At 37.8% G+C, this 20,958-nt stretch overlaps 1 protein-coding gene across 16 annotated transcripts in view; it reads right to left on the bottom strand.

Annotated features, from left to right (window-relative positions):
• The window catches only part of RBM46 (RNA binding motif protein 46), a 52,125-nt gene extending 32,155 nt beyond the window's left edge, over positions 1-19,970 (bottom strand). For 4 of the 16 annotated variants that reach the window (XM_082727664.1, XM_082727666.1, XM_082727667.1 and 1 more), the window contains exons 1-6: positions 19,807-19,969; positions 18,472-18,569; positions 16,513-16,577; positions 6,007-6,096; positions 3,797-3,958; positions 32-499 (exon numbers count right to left, since the gene is read on the bottom strand). In XM_082727664.1, coding sequence (XP_082583790.1) covers positions 32-499; positions 3,797-3,958; positions 6,007-6,049 — 673 coding nt within the window. In that variant the 5' untranslated portion in view covers positions 6,050-6,096; positions 16,513-16,577; positions 18,472-18,569; positions 19,807-19,969. Of the gene's footprint in view, positions 1-31; positions 500-3,796; positions 3,959-6,006; positions 6,135-16,512; positions 16,578-18,471; positions 18,570-19,275; positions 19,770-19,806 lie in introns of those variants that run through there. The other 12 variants (XM_082727677.1, XM_082727678.1, XM_082727679.1 and 9 more) reach the window with 8 other exon arrangements.
• Between the last annotated feature and the right edge of the window lie 988 nt (positions 19,971-20,958).

Here is a 20,958-nt window from a genome sequence, read left to right as displayed (position 1 = left end):
TGAAAAAATAAACTTTAAAAGGCAAGTTTACCTGGGATTAGTTTTCTCCTAGCCATGGCAGCAGCTCTGTGAGATTCATATTCAACAAATGCAAAACCACGATTTTTGGTCTTATCTGTGGCACTTGGATAAACAATGACATCTACAACTCCTTCTGTAACTTTCTTCATTTCATCCAAAATTTCTTCTTTCTTCTTTTCCTTAGGAATAGCTCCAATAAATAATCTGCAATTATCCAAGCTTACACACACACCAATAAACTTTCCTGGTCGAATTTCATAATTATTAAGAATTCTGATGGCTAATTGGGCCTCTTCTTTTGTAGTGTACATCACAAAAGCATACCCTCGATTTTCACCACTAAATTCCATCATAAGTCGAAATTCATATATCTTCCCAGCTCTTTCAAATACAGGAACTAATTCATCTTCATACATATCACGAGGTATTTTTCCTACAAAAACTTCACAGCCTCTAGGTGGAGGGGGACCTTCCCAACCTGAAAGACAAAAATAAACAAATTCTAATAAGATATTTATATGCACTATTCAATGATTCACTCATTCCACAAATTTACTGTGCCTGCTATGTGCTATGCACTATTCTAGATATTAATGGTACAACAGTGAACAAAATAGAAGACCCTTCCTCATAAGGCTTATATTCAACAGAGAAAAGAGATAATGACTAGTGCTATGAAGAAAAATAAAGCCACAGAAGAGCTTATATTCTCGGTAGTCAGGTAAACCTTCTCTGAGCATATGAGGTTTAAGAGGAGATGAGAAAAAAATGAGGGAACGAACCTTCCAGATATATTAAGAAAGAGCAAGTGTTTTGTATGTTAGAACACCATAGAGCACACAGGCCTATACAGCTAACACATACTTGAAGTAGTACTAAAGTTATAGTGCTGCCATCCAGGTGCCTAGAGGCAAGATTTTATCTTAAGTCTAATAAAAAGCTAACTGGAGGTTTCTGAGCAAATAAAGTACACTGGCTACTAGTAGAAAGGCAAAACATCGTATTTATGTAGCTGTTTCCATCTGGTTTGCCTCTAGTATAAACACCACTCCTCTATTCACTGTTCTTTCAAAATCCTCCCCAAAATAACCTCTCCTTTAACAGTACTCTTTTTCCCAGTGACCCAATCCTGACTCTTCATAAACCCAAGTAGTAAGCCCAATAGACTTCACCAAAAATTGTTAGAATACACAAATTCTGCAAAGTTGCAAGATATAAAATAATGTACAGAAATCTGTTGCATTTCTATACACCGATACTGAAAAAGAAAAAAAAAATCAAGGAATTGACTCCATTTACAACTGCACCAAAAACTGTAAGATAACTAGGACGAAACCTAATCAAAGAGGAAGAAGATCTATACATTGAAAACTACAGAATGCTCATGAAAGAAAATGAAGAGGATACAAAGAAATGGAAAAAAACCCCATGCTCATGGACTGGAAAAACAGATAATGTTAAAATGTCTATACTACCTGAAGCAGTCTACTCCTTTAATGCAACCCATATCAAAATACCACCAACATTTTTCTTCTTTTTTTTTAAGATTTTATTTATTTATTTGAGAGAGCAAGCAAGCATAAGATGGAGAAGGGTCAGAGAGAGAAGCAGACTCCCCACTGAGCAGGAAGCCTGATGTGGGGCTCAATCCTGGTACTTCAGGATCACAACCTGAGCTAAAGGAAGATATTTAACCTAGTCACTAAGGCACCCCATCCACTAGCATTTTTCAATGAACAAACAATCCTCAAATTTTTATGGAGCCACACAAGACCCCAAATAGCTAAAGCAATCTTGAAAAAGAAAAATAAAGTCAGAGGCATCATAATTCTGGACTTTAAGCTATATTACAAAGCTATAATCATGAAGACAGTATGGTATGGGCACAAAAACAGACACATATAATAGATCACAATAGACACAAAATAGACACAAATAGACACAAAAATAGATCAATGGAACAGAACAGAAAACCCAGCAATGGACCCACAACTATATGGTCAATAAACCTTTGACAAAGCAGGAAAGCATATCCAGTGGAAAAAAAGATAAGTTTCTTCAACAAATGGTGCTGGGGAAACTGGACAACAACATTCAGAAGAATGAAACTGGATCACTTTCTTATACTATACGCAAAAATAAATTCAAAGTGTATGAAAGACCTAACTGTGAGAAAGGAAAAAAACATCAAAATCCTAGAAGTGAACAAGGGCAGCAACCTCTTTGACCCCAACCGTAGCAATTTTTTTTTAAGATTTTATTTATTTATTTAAAGGGAGAGGGAGAACCTCAAGCAGACTCCACACTGAGCACAGAGTCCAATGTAGGTCTCAATCTCATGACCCTGAGATCATGACCTGAGCTGAAATCAAGAGTCAGATGCCTGACCAACTGAGCCACCCATAAACCCCAGCCATAGCAACTTCTTACCAGATACATCTCCAGAGGCAAAGAAAACAAGAGCAAAAATGAACTATTAGGACTTCACCAAGATAAAAAGCTTCTGCACAACAAAGGAAACAATCAACAAAACTAAGTCAGCCTACAGAATGGGAGAAGATATTTAAATGACTTATCTAATAAAGGGTTACTATCCAAAATCTATAAAGAACTTATTTAACTCAACCCCCCCCCCAAAAAAACAAATAATCCAGTTAAGAAATAGGCAGAAGACATGAATAGACCTTTTTCCAAAGAAGACATCCAGATGGCCAACAGACATGAAAGATGCTCAATATCGCTAATCATCAGGAAAATACAAATCAAAACTATAATGAGATACCACCTCACACCTGTAAGAAGGGCTGAAATTAATAAAACAAGCAACAACAAATGTTGGTGAGGATTCCAAGAAAGTAAATAAATTTCCTCTATACCATTGGTGGGAATGCAAACTGGTGAAGTCACTCTGGAAAACAATTAGGAGGTTTCTCAAAAAGTTAAAAACAGGGTTACCATATGACTGAGCAATTGCACTACTAGGTATTTACCTAAAGGATACAAAAATACTGATTTGAAGGGGCATATACACCCCAATGTTTATAGAAGCATTATCAACAATAGCCAAATTATGGAAAGAGCCCAAATGCCCATCAACTGATGAATAGATAAAGAAGTATACTTTGGAATATTACTCAGCCATCAAAAAGAATGAAATCCTGCCATTTGCAACAACATGCATAAAGTACTATGCTAAGCAAAATAAGTCAGTCAGAAAATGACAAATACCATATAATTTCACTCATATGTGTAATTTAAGGAACAAAACAGATGAACATAGGGAAGGGGAAAATAAAGAGAAGGAAGCCAACCATAAGAGACTATTAACTATAGAGAATAAATGGGAGGCTCCTGGAGGGAAGGTTGGCCAGGGGAGAGCTAAAGAAGGGATAGGTATTAAGCAGGGCACCTGCTGCATTGAGCACTGGGTATTATATGTAAGCAATGAATCACTAAATTCTACTCCTGAAACCATTATTAACTATATGTTAACTAACTAGAATTTAATAAAAAATTGGAAAAAAGAAAACCCAACCAACCCAACTCTCTTCTCAACTATTTCCTAAACCAAGAGCAGAGTTGAAAAAAAAAAAAAATGTAAGAGTCAAACATGCATAACATACATAATCTACCAATTTTCCCTCACAATGGTAAAAATAACTGCTAAGGTATTTCAGCAGTTATAAGGAAAGAACTATTATTTGGAATATTTGTGGATATATATGCCTAATGATTATTGAAGACTCAATATTTTTGAACATAAATAAATCCACACCTGGAGGAGGACCACCAAATTTCCTTTGCCCATTTTCCTGTACCATGTTGTAACCAGTCTTTTCCATCAAAGCAAGTAATGCTGCTTCATTCTGAGTACCAGTTCTGACTTTACTGCATCCATTTGTTCCATCTATGTTTTCTTCATTCATGGTTGCAATTCCTAAAACAAAATTCAAAATCAGTGTTTATGACATGAAGCACCAGCGACCTATGAAGGATTTCTTTGGGGTTCAAGAAACCAAAAACAGTTGTGGCTGCTACAATTGGTGACCACTGTGGTCCTGCCCACAAAGTTATGTTACATAATGGAAGCTGGAAACTTCACTTAGTGTGACTGATCAATTAACCAGTACCTTTAAAAAGCATTAAGCTACAAAAAAAGAAGGCAAAAGTAAAAAAGAGAAAAGAACAACAACAAAAATAGAAAACACAAATACATGAAAAGGAGTTAGAGAAGAAAAAAGCAGAAATAACAAAATAAATATACTGCCATCAATGAATATATGACCACTGCTGATCCACAGAGCCCAAAGTTTAAATTATTTTATCATATAGGCCAACTGGATTTTATGATGTTTTTTTAAAGATTTCATTTGTTTATTTAACAGAGAGAGAGAGAGATCACAAGTAGTCAGAGAGGCAGAGAGAGAGAGGGAGAAGCAGGCTCCCCGCCGAGCAGAGAGCCCAATGCAGGGCTAGATCCCAGGACCCCAAGATCATGACCTAAGCCAAAAACAGTGGGCTACACTGAGCCACGCAGGTGCCCCTGGATTTTATTATGCCTTATACTTTTCAGATAAATGTAGCCTAATGCCAATATGGTTCAAGTTGTCAGCAGTCTTTAAGGACCCCACCAATTATCAGAAATTGAACAGATCCTTGGAGTAAGTGAACAAATACCCTGTTCCAAGAAGCTGCTACTAGAGAAAGTGGGGATCAAAACCACTTCCTCTGAGCAGAAACAGGAACTACTGTGATTTTCAACTAGCAGCAGATTAAGAATAGGGGCTCATCAGTGGCACAGTCAGTTAAGCATCCAACTTAGTTTTGGCTCCAGTCATGATCTCAGGGTTCTGAGACTGAGCCCCATGTCCAGCTCCCTGCTCAGTGCAAAGTCTGCTTAAGGTTCTCTCTCCCTTTCCTTCTGCCCCTCCTGCTCATGCTCTCTCTCTCTCTCAAATAAATAAAACTTAAAAAAGAAAAAGAAAAAGAAAGAAAATTACATCAACGGGTAAGCAGGACCTAGAGAGAACCTGAGATCTATGTTGAGCACTATATATAAAGATGTGTTTTTAATTTTTTTAAATGAACTTAATTACCATATCCTTAGTTTGCCAGAAAAATCACTTTGATCCAAAAGATTAATACTCTGATTTACGCTATTTCTTAATTTTGTCTCTCTTATTTGGTGTTATCATTAACAAATACAAAAATTAAATCCACCGAGGTGCCTGGGTGGCTCAGTTAATTAAGTATTGCCTTCAGCTCGGGTCATGACCCCAAGGTCCTGGGGTAAAGCCCCGCATCAGGCTCCCTGCTCAGCAGCAAGTCTGGCTCTCCCTCTCCCTGTGCCTGCTGCTTGCCTAGCTTGTGCTCTCACTCTCTCTCTGTCAAATAAATAAATAATTCTTAAAAAGTTAAAATCAAAATTAAAACACCTAGGCGACTCAGGTGGTTAATCATCTGCCTTCAGCTCAGGTCACGATCCCAGGGTCCTGAGATGGGAGTCCTGCATCAGGCTCCTTGCTCAGCTGGGAGCCTGCTTCTCCTTCTGCCTGCCGCTCCCCCTGCTTGTACCCTCTCTCTCTCTTTCCCTCTCTGACAAATAAATAAAATCTTAAAAATAAAAAAAAGGTTCTCTTAAAAAAAAAAACTAAAATCTTGCACTGAGCAAGCCATTTTTGACTTTCAACAGAACTTTTATTATAAATGGAAACCAAACCACAGCACAGCATTTAAAAAAGTACAAAACTTTTAGCCAGAGCACCTCAATTTGACTTAGCTCTGCCACTTTATAGCTGTGCAAATTGGTCAGCTTATTTTCTCTCTACTCACTATAAAATGAGAATACCAATACAAGTTATTGCAAAGCCGCTGTTAGGATTAAATGGGGCAATGAAGTACAAGTCTTGTTAGAATCACCTGAGGCTTAATTAAAGGTTAGTTTTGATAAATATAGAGGGCAGCTCATCTTATTTTTTCACATACCCACAGTGCTTTTGTTTTTGCTGTTCTCAGAAACATCTTGCATTTACTCAAAGATTGGGGCAGAGGAGTTGTGCTGTGGCAGACACAAACCTAGGGAAGAGCATTAGCATCTCTACAGTGGACAGAGGGTGGGAATGGAGAAGACATTACCAAAGAATTATGGCTCTAGAGTAAGTGAAAACTGTCACTGCAGTTTTACTCCCTAGTACTTAGTAGACTGTGGTTCTGAAGCCAGACTGCCTAGATTCAAATCCTTTTGCACTCAACTAGCTATAATTTTAACTTACTTAGCCCTTCTGTAACTTAATTTTCTCACCTTTAAAATGCAGAAAATACACTGCCTATCTCATAGCTTTCATGGATATTAAGTTAGCTAACTGTTGTTAAAAACCTCTAAACTCATTTTTTGGACATAAACATGAATACTAATTTTATGCATATATTGGAACCTTTAGAACCATTAAACATCTGCAAATAACTCTAGCTTAGAATCCAGATACTTATCTTTACAGTAACTGATTTCAGAACAAAAGTATGACACTGGATAGAAACAGGTTGAAAACAAAAATCAGAAGAGGTTCCGTTTATTTAGTAGCCTATTATAAACACAAGAAAACATGTATACATTATCTCTAGCTTCTAAAACTACTAAAAGGGAGTCTCAACCTTGCTAAAAGACAATTATTTCCACAGATGAAAAAACTGAGGCTAAGAAAGATAAATTATCCAAGATCATGGGGCCAGAAAGTGGCACAGAAAGAATTCAATACGAGGTCTTCCTGATCTCAATATCCCCTCCTGCCAAGAAAATGCCCTTTTGCCACAATTTTACCTTAAACGCCCCTCAAAAAACAAAGTATCCAAACTGACTTTTATGCAAGTGGAATATTCAGAAATTATGAATTCATATACCTAAGTCAGGTGACTTCTAGAATCCCTCCTAATTGTAAAATAGCTGAAGTTTTCTGAGTGATGAATATAGCTACAAACACATTAATATCACACATATAACAGACATACAAACTTTTCAGTCTTTAAAGCTCTTTGCGAGCTATTATATTTTATTCAATGAAGTAATTCTGAAGAAAACAAGGCAGGAAAGTAGCTCATAAACCCATATATTTTCTCCCTGCCATCTACCTTATTCCTTCAACTTAGTAGCCCAGTTTTCTTCAGGAAGCTAAGATTCATTTACCAAACTGCCGAATGAATGTACTGAAAATGAGATACTCAGGCTCCATTGGTTAAGGGTCTGACTCTTGATTTCGCCTCAGGTCATGATCTCAGGGTCCTAAGATAGAGCCCCTCATCAGGTTCCATGCTCAGCAAGGAGTCTGCTTGGGATTCTCTCTCTCCCTCTGACCCTCCCCCACCCCCACTAGTGTTCTCTCTCTAAAAAAAGGGAAAGAAAATTAGGTATTCAGTAGGCATCCTGAATTCAACATATCCAAAAGTGAGTACCACTTTATCTTCCAAACCTGTTTATATTCCTTCCTGTTTTATATCTCCCATCAATTCATCCATTCAACCAATAAACGGCATTACAACAAACATACTCCCTCTCCTCCAAACTTAAAACCAGCAACTTGTAAGCTAATGTAGTCTTCCTTTGATTCACAGCTAATCAGTCACAAAGACCTGCATATTTTACCTATGAATATATCTTGAAATCAATCTCTTCCTATCCATCCCCACAGTCCGTCCTCAATTTATTTCGTACTGGGTAAGTACTAGGCTCCTAACTGTTGTTCCAGGTTTTAGTCTTACGCCCTTCAAACAAAATCTCCACAATGCCATCAAGGTGATATAAAATGTGTATCTGATCATCTTAAGCTTTGACTACAAATCAAAACACTAAGGGGAATCTTAGAAACAAAAAGGACCTTCAAAAAAATAAACAAGCCTCAAAGGAAAATATTACTCTATTATTTTTACTACATAAATATTAAACTATTTTGGAGGGCAAAAAAGCAAAATCAAGATAGAAAATTTTAAACAGGGAAAAATTATCTGCAACACATACATTTAAGGTTTATTTAAAATAAAGATGAGCAGAATGGTGTGATAAATTAAAGAACAAATTCAAGTACCTAAATAATTGCTTAAATGTAAATCCTGGCTTTTCCCTTACTAGCTCTGACTTTGGTCTTCAGTTTACTTGTCCTTAAAAAATGGATAATAGGGGCACCTGGGTGGCTCAGTGGGTTAAAGCCTCTGCTTTCGGCTCAGGTCATGGTCCCAGAGTCTTGGGATCAAGCCCCACATCGGGCTCTCTGCTCAGCAGGGAGCCTGCTTCCTTCCTCTCTCTCTGCCTGCCTCTCTGCCTACTTGTGATCTCTGTCAAATAAATAAATAAAATCTTTTTTTAAAAAATGGATAATAATAGGGCATCTGGGTGGCTCAGTGGTTTAAAGCCTCAGCCTTCGGCTCAGATCATGATCCCAGGGTCCTGGGATCAAGACCTGTATTGGGCTCTCTGCTTAGCAGGGAGCCTGCTTCCTCCTCTCTCTCTCTCTCTCTGTCTGCCTCTCTGCCTACTTGTGATATGTCTGTCAAATAAATAAATAAAATCTTAAAAAAAAAAAGTGGATAATAATAGTTTCTACCTCACAGCGTTCTTACCAGGATTAAGTATTAAGGGCTGAAAACTATTTTCATATAAACACTATAAATGTATTTACTATCTAATTAATATGCAACAATAAATAAAACTAACTTCTAATAAGTATTATTGTCTAATAAATTGACTAATAAAATAATAAGAAAAGCACAAACTGCAGACCAGGGATTGCAAACTCAGGATTCATTCACTTGTCCAACAAATGTTTGTTGAGCACCAATTGTATGTGGATACTATTCCTTATGTCTGGGATACATCAGTAAATAAAAGACCAAAATTCTGATAATGAAAGTAATAAGGAAGGAATATATGTGAAAGGTAGTAGTGTTGCAGGGGACAGACAGGGATAGGACTCATGGAAGGAACTGATAGAAGAGAGGGTATAATTTTAAATAGGATAACTACTACTGACCTCAATGAGAAGATAACATTTGAGCAAAAAATTAAGAAACCTATGCAGGTATTTGGGAAAAGCACTGCACACAAATAGAAAAACGAAGACAAAGGTACAAGGTACAAGTGTGCATGGCACACAAAAGGTACAGGCAAGGGAACTGGTATGGTAAGACGGTGGGGGGTGTGATAAGAATAGTAGGAGAGGAGGTCAAAGAGATAACAAGCTGTCACGTGACACACAGACCTTGTAAGTCAGGTCACAAAGGACTTTAACTTTTATTCTGAGTTAAATGAGGAGCCACCATAGGTTCCTGAACACAGGAGTAATAGGATCTTTCCTTTCAAAAGGGTCTTTTGGCTATCGTTTTGGAAAGTGAAAAGAGGTGGTATGCCTGGTTGGCTCAGTTGGTAGAGCATGCAACTCTTGATCTCAGGTTCTGAGTTCGAGCCCCACACTAGGTGTAGAGTTTACTTAAAAATTAAACCTTTAACAACAACAACAAAAATGGAAAGCAAAAAGTAGAAACAGGGAGACTAATGAGAAGACTACAACTAAAATTCAGGTGCAGAAAATGGCAGAATGGACCAGAGAGGCTGGTGAAGGGAAAAAGAAGAAAAGAAGGAGTCTCTGATATGAGATATATTTTTAAAATATATCCAACAGAATTCACTGACAGACTGGATATGGGTTGTGAGATAAACAGAGAAGTCAAGGATAACACCCAAGTATTGGCCTAGGCCATGAGAAGCAGAAAGATGAGGAAAACAAACAGACTTTAGGGGTAGAAACAGAGTTCAGTTTTGCACATGTTAAGTTTTTGTATCCACTAAATGACCAATTCAAATGCCTACAAGTCCCTGGGAAGAAATGTTAGATAAGCAGAAAGGCCAAGGATAAGACTCTAAGAAGTGTTAAGCACCATCTGAAAAGGGCTACAAAATTCTAGCAAATTGTTATCATGATCAAATCCAGTCTCCCAGTTATGCCAAATTTTCCAGTTTTTCAGGAGGGGAGCCAGAAATCTGCAGATTTTTATGTGACTCAAAATTTTTTTAATTTGAGAACCAAAGAGCTACTTTTACCTACTAAACTGCAGAACTGGTGGGAATGCATTTGGTACAGCCACCATGGGAAACACTATGGAGGTTCCTCAAAAAATTAAAAATAGAATTGCCATATTATCCAGTAATTCCACTACTGGGTATTTACCCAAAGAACAAGAGAACACTAATTTAAAAAGATGTATGTGCCCCTATGTTCACTGCAGCATTATTTATAAAGACCAAGAAATGGAAGCAACCTAAGTGTCCACTGATAAATGAATGGATAAAGAAGAAGTGGCATATTCCATATAGTGCAATATATTCAGCCATAAAAAAAGAATGAAGTTGTGCCATTTGTGACAACATGGATGAACCTAGAGGGTATTACGCTAAGCCAGCCAAGTGAGTCAGAGAAATACAAATAACCGTAAGATTTCACTCATACGTGGAATTTAAGAAATAAAACCAAATGGACAGACAACAAAAGAGACAAAACAGAAACCCCCAAAAATCCTCAAAACAAACTCTTACAGAGAAACCTAGTGGCTGCCAAAAGGGATATGGGTGGGTGGTAGGTGAAACAGATGAGGAAGATTAAGAGTACACTGAGATAAGCACTGAAAATGCTCAGAACTGTTTAGTCACTATACTGTACACCTGAAACTAACATAATACTATATGTTATACTTCAATAAAAAATAAAGTAAAATATTGCTAAGCTACATAAACGTCATTGCATTTACATGTGTGATACTCAACAGACATAAAAATGACATGACTAAAAAGTAATCTGGTAGAAAATCATGTTCAAACAGTCCTGGTTATATATTAGTTCTAAATTCCAATTCAAAACTTAATGAGTCAAATTCTCAAAATTCAGTTCAATTCTCTATACCGTTATTAAATGTTTTCTATGTCCAAGTCACTTTACTGGACTTTCAGTCATGATGACCCTAAGGGGCAGAATTACAATCACGAATGTCTGGTGCTGGGGACAGAGAGTAATATAACTTTCTACTTAGCAGACAGAACTGTGCTAAGTTAGAAAGGACTGCCACAGAAGGTAACTTCCTGCCAAGTGGAAGTATTCAAACATGGTTCCTTGAAAACAGAGTATTGCATACTCAAAAAAACCAAAAATAAACCAAACAAAAAACTGAAAATTATATCAAATATATAAACAGTAACAAACACTGTACAGACCAAACACCACCTATGGACTTCCTATGGTTTTAACTCTGGGCTGCATCTAAGGGCAGAGACTCCATATGCCTTGAACAATTAGCCTGCTATCCATTACAGTGTTTGGTACATAGTAGGTGCTGAAGAATTATTTGTTGAATGAAGAATCTACAGAAAATTCAGAAAAATCCTCATAGGACTTCATATACTGTTAAGAGGCATGTATTTAATTGGAATTATCTTTTTAGATGGAAATTTGCTAATATTTATCAAAATCTAAAGTGTTTATAAACTTAGTAATCACTAAAAAATTAACCTACAGATATAGTTTCACAAGTATGCAAAAATATGTGAGCTGAAACAAGGTATGTAAAAGCAAAAATCGGGAAGGGCCCTGAGTGACTCACTTGGTTAAGCATCTCTCTCTCTCAAGTAAATAAATAAAATCTTTAAAAAAAAGACAAAAAAATCTAAAAAAATAGCTAGTTGTCTGCGAATAAAATATTTAAAAATTATGGTATAACTACATAATGGAATATTATGTAACTGTTAGAGAATGTCAGATTTGTATGTACTGATATGGAAAAATACTAAGAAATATATGAGGGTGGCACCTGAGTGGCTCAGTGGGTTAAAGCCTCTGCCTTCGGCTCAGGTCATGATCCCAGGGTTCTGGGATCGAGCCCTGCATTGGGTTCTCTGCTCAGCAGGGAGCCTGCTTCCCTTCCTCTCTCTGCCTGCCTTCTCTGCCTACTTGTGATCTCTGTCTGACAAATAAATAAATAAAAATCTTTAAAAAATTACATTGGAAAACAAGATGTTTACTGGTTTACCAACCGAAATATTTTGTTTAAAGATATTTACATATACATTCACACGTTTGTAGAAGCATAAAAAAATTTTAGAAATATTTACAAGACATTTAAACAGTAATTATCACTGGTAAGTAGGAATGAGGAGTCAGAGTACTCTAATTTTCACTTTTCTGTGACTGCCAAAAACATGTACTACTTGTATTAAAAGCAAGAAGCCTTTTTGAGGGTTTCCACTCTTCCTTAAATATAAAATCTAAACTCTTTAAAAAGCCATAGTGTTGCCTAGGTGTCACAGTCAATTAAGCATTCAACTTTGGTTTCAGCTCAGGTCTGATCTCAGAGTCCTGAGATCAAGCGCAGCATCTTGGGCTCTGCACTCAGTGAAGAGTCTTGCTTGAATCTCTCCCTCTTCCTCTCCTCCTTCCCCTCACTGCAATAAATAAATAAATCTTTAAAAAAGAAAGAAAGAAAAACAAAAGGTCACTTTTAAAAGTCCTTTCATAATCTGGCCCAGTCTACTTCTCCAATTTCATTTCTTAATATATGTGAACAACAATACCTACCTTTTTGCAATTTGTCAAATGTGCCAGCCTTTGTATAGCCTGTTCCCACAGTCCTTTCTCACTCTCTTTGCCTTTCCCATTCCTAATATCCTTTAGGAAAACCACCCCGTGACCCTCCCGTCTCAATGCTAAATAAGTATTCCTCTATTTGTACTATCATCACAGAACCCATCTGAGAGTGCTGGTCTGTCAATCCCTTCTACCTCCCTCTCCCCTAAATTTTACCAAATAGCCAGAGTCTAGCCTTTCATTTCCAAATCTCTACCACCAGGTACACTCCCTGGTATGTGATTACCATTCAGTGAATAAGACAGAAAGGATGGGATTATTGCAATTTAATTAGAAATAATAGACTTGGGCGAGAGAAGACCTGAATTCTGTGCTTAGTCAGATCTTTGACGGGTTACTTTACATTTACCTTTACATTCCTAATCTAGGAAATTCCATTTTATGTTTATTTCTGCATTCATTTAATTTAGCACCTTATATACCCTGCATGTCAGACACTTTATAAACATCATTTCATTACCCTGTGAGGTATTATTCTATTTTATTTCAAAAATAAACTGAGACTAAGATAAAGTTATAGTGTCCACAAACTGGTAGGGTAGATACTCAAATCAGAGACCTGTCTGCCTAAATGTTGGGCTCCAAGCTCTACTTTAGACTACCTCCATTTTAGATATTTAATAATCTGAGATCTCTGAGAAGTTATGTGATTCGCCTGAAATCATATAAATTGCAAAACCAGTATCTAAATCCAAATTTTTTTCACATCAATCTTTTTTTTTTAAATACAACTGTAACAACTATTCAGTTACTCATGCCTCTTGAAAAACTATACCATTAAAAAGAAAAAAAAACACCTGTATTAACTTAGAGGGGGGAGAAGTCAACAAAAAAAAACCTCTTGGAAAAACTCTAATAAATAATGTCAGATTTTTTAGAGATCCTAAAAATTATCTCATTCTATCACCCACCTGATGTTTGCATCTCTTTACAAAATTAGGGCAAAGCAGTCACCTATTTTATTCTTGAATTCTTATAGGAAACTCACTGTTCTTTAAAACAATTTAACTTTGGTCAACTCTTGAAGAAAAGTTCCTCCTTATAATAGATCAGAATTTCTTCCTTGTAACTTTCATATATAGATCTTCATAATACCCTTCTGGCCAAACTGAACATGCCTCTTTCATGGAACTGCATTTGAAAAATGATTTTCCTTTACTTCAAGCTAAATATTATCAGTTCCTTAAACCCAACATTTCCTAAAATGGTATCCCTTAGAATACTATTCCAGGAGCAATTAACAGCCCTCAAAAATGTGTTCCATACCTAAATACATCTGAGAATCACTATACCACTCTTTTAAGAGTATCACAATGAAAATCAGTGTATTTAAGGCCATGAAAACTTTCAGTTAAAACAAATCTTTCAGCTATAACTCCTATTTCAACACAATACCCTACTTCCTTCCACCCTACACGACCTTACTACTTCTATTAACTTTCTCTGAAATTATTTAGAAAATGCTGCCTTAACTACTCTTTACACAAACAGTTTCATGTTCCCTCACTATCCTGACTCTTTTTTCTTTAAAAGCATAGTGGCCAAAATTACAGAGAAAGATGTGTTAGTGTTCTATATAGCTGCATGGCATTGATGTTTCAAATCAAGCATACTGTCAACAAAATACCCAAATCTTTCTTAGCCTATGTCAAAGTAATTGGATTTTAAAGCCATACTGAATTCCATCATATTAGATTCAACCCACAATTTCTTAACTTCCCCTCTGACCTTTTACCCACTTGTGTCCCATCTACGATATGGCCTAACTTAACCTCCTTTTCCAAGACATAACTTTTTTTTAAAGAGAGAGTGAGAGGCAGGAGAGAAGAGAGGGAGAAGGAGACAAAGAATCCTAAGCAGGTGCCACAACCAGCATGGCCACAAAATCATGAGCTGAAATCCAGAGTCAGACACTTAACCGACTAAGCCATCCAGGCATCCCCAAGACATAACTTTCTTTTTTCTTTTTTTTTTTTTTTATCAGAGAGAGAGAGAGAGCGAGCACAGGCAGACAGAGTGGAAGGCAGAGTGAGAGGGAGAAGCAGGCTCTCCGTGGAGCAAGGAGCCCGATGCGGGACTCGATCCCAGGACGCTGGGATCATGACCTGAGCCGAAGGCAGCTGCTTAACCAACTGAGCCACCCAGGCGTCCCAAGACATAACTTTCTTATTTTCATGCTTAATTAAGAACAATCTTTCCAAATATAATCAGAAAATATTTAAAAACTGTCCTGGTTAGACCAGTGAAAAATGATTCTACACTTTTTTTTTATGTTATTTATTTACTTGACACAGAGAGAGAGATATCACAAGTAGGCAGAGAGGCAGGCAGAGGGGTGGGGGGGGGGCTGACTCCCCGCTGAGCAGAGAGCTGATGCGGGCCTCTATCCCAGAACCCTGAGATCATGACCTGAGCCAAAGGCAGAGGCTTAACACACTGAGCCACTCAGGAACCTTCTACACTGTCTTTTTAAATAGTCGACATTCTGTCATCCTTGTAATGAGACTGATTATTCAAGTAACAGTTCAAATCAAGCCTTTAGCTTGATTTAAAATGTGTTTACATTTGAAGAACAAGTATATGTGATATTCTGAAGAAACATTTTTTAAAAAATAATAAAGCTACCTTTCTCCATTTAAGATTGTTTTTACCAGGTTTTGACATTATACCATCCTTGAAGATTTTCTACTAAGAGAATATTAGACTTGCTTAAGGTCACAAAACTAGTAACCGAAAAGACCTGTGGCTCAAACCTTCAGACATTTATAAACTTAAGATGGCCCACCCCGTGGGACACTACGCTGGTCCATTACACTAAAGAGATTACGTTGATACAATGTGGAGAAGTGGCAAATATGAGATTTATATATTTTAAACATGCCACTAGTTTAATATGCTACCTTACATATCTATTTACTGCTATAAAAACAACTGGTAAATATACCTTCTGCTTCCATTCTACCCAAGATGTAGAATTTAATTAATACACAGTTTTGTTTTGTTTTTCTGTAACTCACAGCTTACTGTAAATGGCTGATGTGTGCAATAAAACCCACCCCAGCAATTACTTACAGATATATATTTTGGGACAATTCATGTCTCTAAAGTTCTATTTTTAAAGATATCTAGCGTGTCATGTTGAAATTGCTCAGTCTACACATTAAAGACTCTTTTCAATAGATAACAACTAGAAAACTATGCTGGACTTCATACATTAAAGAAATCTCAACCAAAATATCTTAAAAACTTAAAATTACATAAGTATAAGACATACAAGAGAGTCACTAATCTCACCTTTTTTTTTTTTTTTTTTTTTTGTCTCACCCTCTCTTTAGAAAGGGGCACCTGGGTGGCTCAGTTAATGTCTGCCTTTGGCTCAGGTCATGATCCCTGGGTTCTGGGACTGAGTCTTGAGCTCGGTGGGGTATCTGCTTCTCCTTCTGCTCCTCTCCTCAACTTTTGTGTGTGTGCACTCTCTCTCTCTCTCACTCTGCTCTCCCTCTCTCCCAAATAATTTTTTTTAAAAAGGAAAGGAATATATGCTTTTTCCTAAAGCCTCCACAACACAAGTAATATATACACATAGCTAATGCAAAAATCTAAAAATATCTAACTTTAATACCATACTTAATTTAACAAAATACATTTCTAAAAAAAGCCAGAATTTAAGAACCTCAACAAGAGAATTAAAAATCAAATCTAAAACAGGCATATCATGTCTTTATATTTATTATAAAATATTCCAGAATCAATCTGAGAATTACCAAAATTCCAAGAAAGCATAGCAGTCCTATATATCATAACCAAACTGACATACCAACTGAAGCTTCTAGGCTCAATTAGTCTTGCTGACCCAAGGAATCTGAGTAAAGGAAGGAGGTTCTTGACATAAACAGCAAAAAAAAAAAAAAAAAAGAGCAGGGACAGCAGATTAAAAGTTGTTATAAAAGTTATTTTATCACATATAAACTCTAGTTTTCATGGATAAATTTTTTTCCTGAATTTTGAACTTTCAAAGATTCCTCCCCAGCTCAGTTTCAAAAGTAAAATTAGAAGAAAAGTTAAAGAAAAAAATCCTCTGAGCTATAAAGTAGACAGCCACATGGCATAACCAATCACAGGATAGGTATTCAACTAACAGTTCAAATCAAGCCTTTAGCTTTAACTGCTAACTTTATCCTCATTAATTTTAAGCATCCTTAATAAGTTGACAAAAATATAAATTTTCAAATTCATACTGCCTTTCAAAATAGATATTAACCAAAAAATAACTAGCACTATTTTAGCAAAATATACATGAAAATTAATCATTTATCTAAAGAAATCTGTGTCAGCCACATTTAAACTACTTAAGTTGAAACTTCATTTTATGAATTACAGTAAAAATTTATCAAGTGAAAATGAACATTTTATAGGACGCCTGGGTGGCTCAGTGGGTTAAGCCGCTGCCTTCAGCTCAGGTCATGATCCCAGCGTCCTGGCGTCCTGGGATCGAGTCCCACATCGGGCTCCTTGCTTGGCAGGAAGCCTGTTTCTCCCTCTGCCTCTGTCTGCCATTCTGTCAGCCTGTGCTCGCTCTCTCTCCCTCTCTCTCTGACAAATAAATAAATTAAATATTTTAAAAAAAAAAAAAAGAAAATGAACATTTTATAAATTTTACTATGATTTTTAAAATGTGAATAGTGAAGAAAACATTAATTTTTAAGGTATCAAAATGCTTTTATAGAAATCACATTAGATCTTTATGGCATTCCTTAAATTACATGGTATTTAAATTCCTGATTTGTTAGTTCAATTGAGTATGGTATGCTTAGACCACAGAGGCCAAGTCAATGAAAGTTTTTTACTGGCAGCTCATTTTATTAACAGACTGCACTGTTTTCCACATGGTTGGAAACTGAGAAGGATTACTCAAAAGTGTATGGATTTAGAAGTCTAACAGTATTTCAGAGTAAAAAGGTATAGATGGATCAATTCAATTCCATTTTAAGTTATTTTTATTAAAATATGAGGACACATTTTTATTTCTGGAAGTTAAATATATAATGTATAAAAAGCGTTGGCACTAGGTGTTTCACAACTTTTAGTAATACTGTGGAGGGCAGTACAGTTTTTAATTTATAATTAACAATAAATTTTTTAAATACTGTGTTGAACACAAAATTCTCGGAATTTAGGATAAAGATGTCCACAATACAACCAAAATTCTTGTATGCCACTACCTAATACACTGCTACTCCTTACATAAGTTTTTCTAAAAGTTTTCATCCAAAATGTGACAGTTTGAACATAGAGATCACATTTTCTTTCCTCAATTTTTTTTGTTTTTGCTTTACCAATGATAAGATAGTAAAATAAAATAAGACACAACCCAGTATTAATATACAAATCCAGACAGATTTTACAATTATTTCATTTATAGTTACAAACCCTCCTTAAAACATGTCTGTTTCCTAACAACAAAAATGACAGCATTAAAAATATGAGGCTTAATTTCAGCCCATAAATTCGGCATATTCTTATAATTGTTAACTCATAATACATCCAATATTACACATGTATATTCCAGACGTTGATATGTATTATAATCTTTGGCAATAATGCTCAAGTCCAATACTCCACCCTCTAAAGTGAAAATTAGCAAATAAGCAGTCCCTTAAACAGAAATTAAGGCGCTGCTAATTGCAGCTCTAACAGATCTTTATGTCTATTATGGCATATAGGTGCAAAAAAAAAAAAAAAACAAATTTTTAAGAAGAAACCTTTAGATATGTACCCTGGAAAGAAGTCAATCATTACAGCTGAGGAGCTTTAATTCTGAAAATCTCTGAACTGAAGTTTGTCCAAAGGCGCAACTATACATTGTAGTGATTCCTGAAATGAAAATATCTTCCTATTATTCATGTAAGGAAAATCCTACCAACAGTGGGTATGTTATTTATATATTAGTGTACTTATACACTCAACATATCCTGCTTCCTGACTCTGACGCCCTTCTCAAGCACAAAGTGGAACAGATCTGTAAAGAGAAGCCGAGTCTTGAAAAGCTCCTCCCGATATTCCATCGGCAATATCGGCCTGTGTTACAATCATCGTATATTATAAAGGCTATAAAATTACTTGTCAAGAATAGAAAGGGAGAGCTTAAAAGAAACTTCAACATTAACCAAATTCACAGAGGAGGAAACTGGTGCCCCAATTCACTGGTCCTGGCTTCCCAAGGATCTCAGAATTCGCATCAACGCCACGATTAAAGCCCGGATCTCCGGACTCCAGGTTTCGTGGTCCTTCCAGGACTCCAAAGAAAAGACGCTAAAAAGTTTGTAATCGAAACTACTTGACGTTAGGAAACACAGATACCATTGCGAGTATTACCGTCCGTGGCGGCCTGCGGCGCGAGTCGGGGGCCGGGGGGTGGTAGGGGGTCAGTTATCTTGCCCGCACACCCGCAACCTTTCGCTGTTCAAACCCCTACACACAAGAGAGCACTTGGGGAATAAAGAGAAAGAGTCAAAGGCAGAGGAAAGTTCGAGGCTCATCCCCAGAACTCCGTGAAAACGACCGGATTGCCAAATCTCACCCAGCAGTCGGGACGCCCCGGACGTCGTCCTCTAGAGGGGAACGCGCGAGCGCGACAACGGCCGGACACCCTTGACGTGTGGCGGTCGACGGACGCGGGGTTAGGAGAACATGGAGGGCAGCAGGTGGGAAGCAGCCGGAAGGCGGCGGGGGAGAGCGGAAATAAGGCAGAAAGAGGGAAGGGCGCCGGGGGGCGGAGGGAGCCGCCGAGGGGCCCCCCCGACGGCCCGGGGAACTGGGAACCAGACGCCTCGTACCACGCGGCGCAAAGAGGGACAGCGGGAGTTATCCAGTCAAAGATGCCCTCTGGGGCCAGGAAGCCCAGCCTCTGACACTAGCTCTCCCGAGGCTCGACGGGGCAGGGGAGTGAGAACGGCGAATCCGGCAGACACCGCCTCCAGCGGGGCGTGGGTCCCCACTGCGCATTTGGCGTGACAGTGTGTCGGACAGGGCCTTTTGCGGCTGGGAGGCAGGGTCTCCAGCCGTTACCAGCGGTTTGACAGTGACCCCGCTGTCCCCATCCCATCCTCACCCCTTCTGGCCTTCAAATGTTGGTCCTAAATCCCTGGGACCAACGACCACAAACCGCCGCCACCGTTTCGGGGACCAGTCGGTCAGAGCGGAAGTCGCCGCAGGGGGAGGGGAGCCCACGCGGAGGAGCTCGCGCGGTCCTCGCGCCTCGGTTTGTCTCCCAGCAGGCGCTGCGCGCAGTGGTCTAGACCTCCCCACGAGGAGTGGAACCTCAACCAATCAGTGACCAGCCCCGGGGAGGAGACAGGGAGGGGAGAGTGGGAGGGACCACGGTTTTCATCTGAATGAGGCTCTCTGAGGGGACTAAAAGCGCGTGGAGCGACAAGCACTTTAACCAATTGGAATTAGGAGAGCAAGTTTTAGGGGGTGGTCGTACATGTAATGATGCCGAAAGAAAATTTTGTTAAGGTGTCGAGAATTCTGTTAAGGTGTTAAAAATCTGTTAAGGTGTTTGTTAAGGTGTTCAAAAACGAAGGCTACGATTTTGACATACTTCTTTTACTTCGGGGAAAATATGGATATATTGTCATGATTCTTCTCTTTTGACGGAGTTTTCAAGTCTTAAACTCCTAGTTTACACCATTTTTTAATAAAGGCGGAGGAGGAGGGGGAGCTATGAGGCTGAACAGGCGGATTTGCAAATAAGACTAGACACATGAAAGTTAAATGGTTTAAATGCCTAGGAGAATGGGCTAAATCGGGGGAGACTTAGTAATAGGCCTGATTCCACCCCTAATCAGTTTGGGTGAGAAATGACAGTGTCGGAGCTGAAGAACCAGGTATTATGCTTGTGTAAAACCAACTTTCACAGGTACGGTTGTGCGTTATTCTACATACACGCCTTGAATTTTGCTTCCTTTGAAGATATTGCATGAGTTTAAATGGCAAAGAAAATAAAAACGGCTTTAGGAACTTAGTCTGTTGACTAATAGACTCAGAATAATAGGACTGGAAAGAACCTCCATCTCGTAGCTTCTGCTTTCACAAATGAGGGACTTGATAGCCAGAATAATCCACTGGGTTACACAAAGACCTAGGTGCCCAAATACCCAACGTCAAGGTGCTTTCTTCTACATTAACTAGTGATTTTAATTTGTCTCCCTATGTTCAGACACTAACAAATGTCTTACATTTTGTTAACAAGACATGCTCG

Source organism: Mustela nivalis (assembly GCF_964662115.1).
Source record: "Mustela nivalis genome assembly, chromosome: 4".
NCBI classification, from domain to species: domain Eukaryota; kingdom Metazoa; phylum Chordata; class Mammalia; order Carnivora; family Mustelidae; genus Mustela; species Mustela nivalis.
Note: the sequence above shows the minus strand (reverse complement) of the source record. Positions and strands in the feature narration are given on the sequence as shown.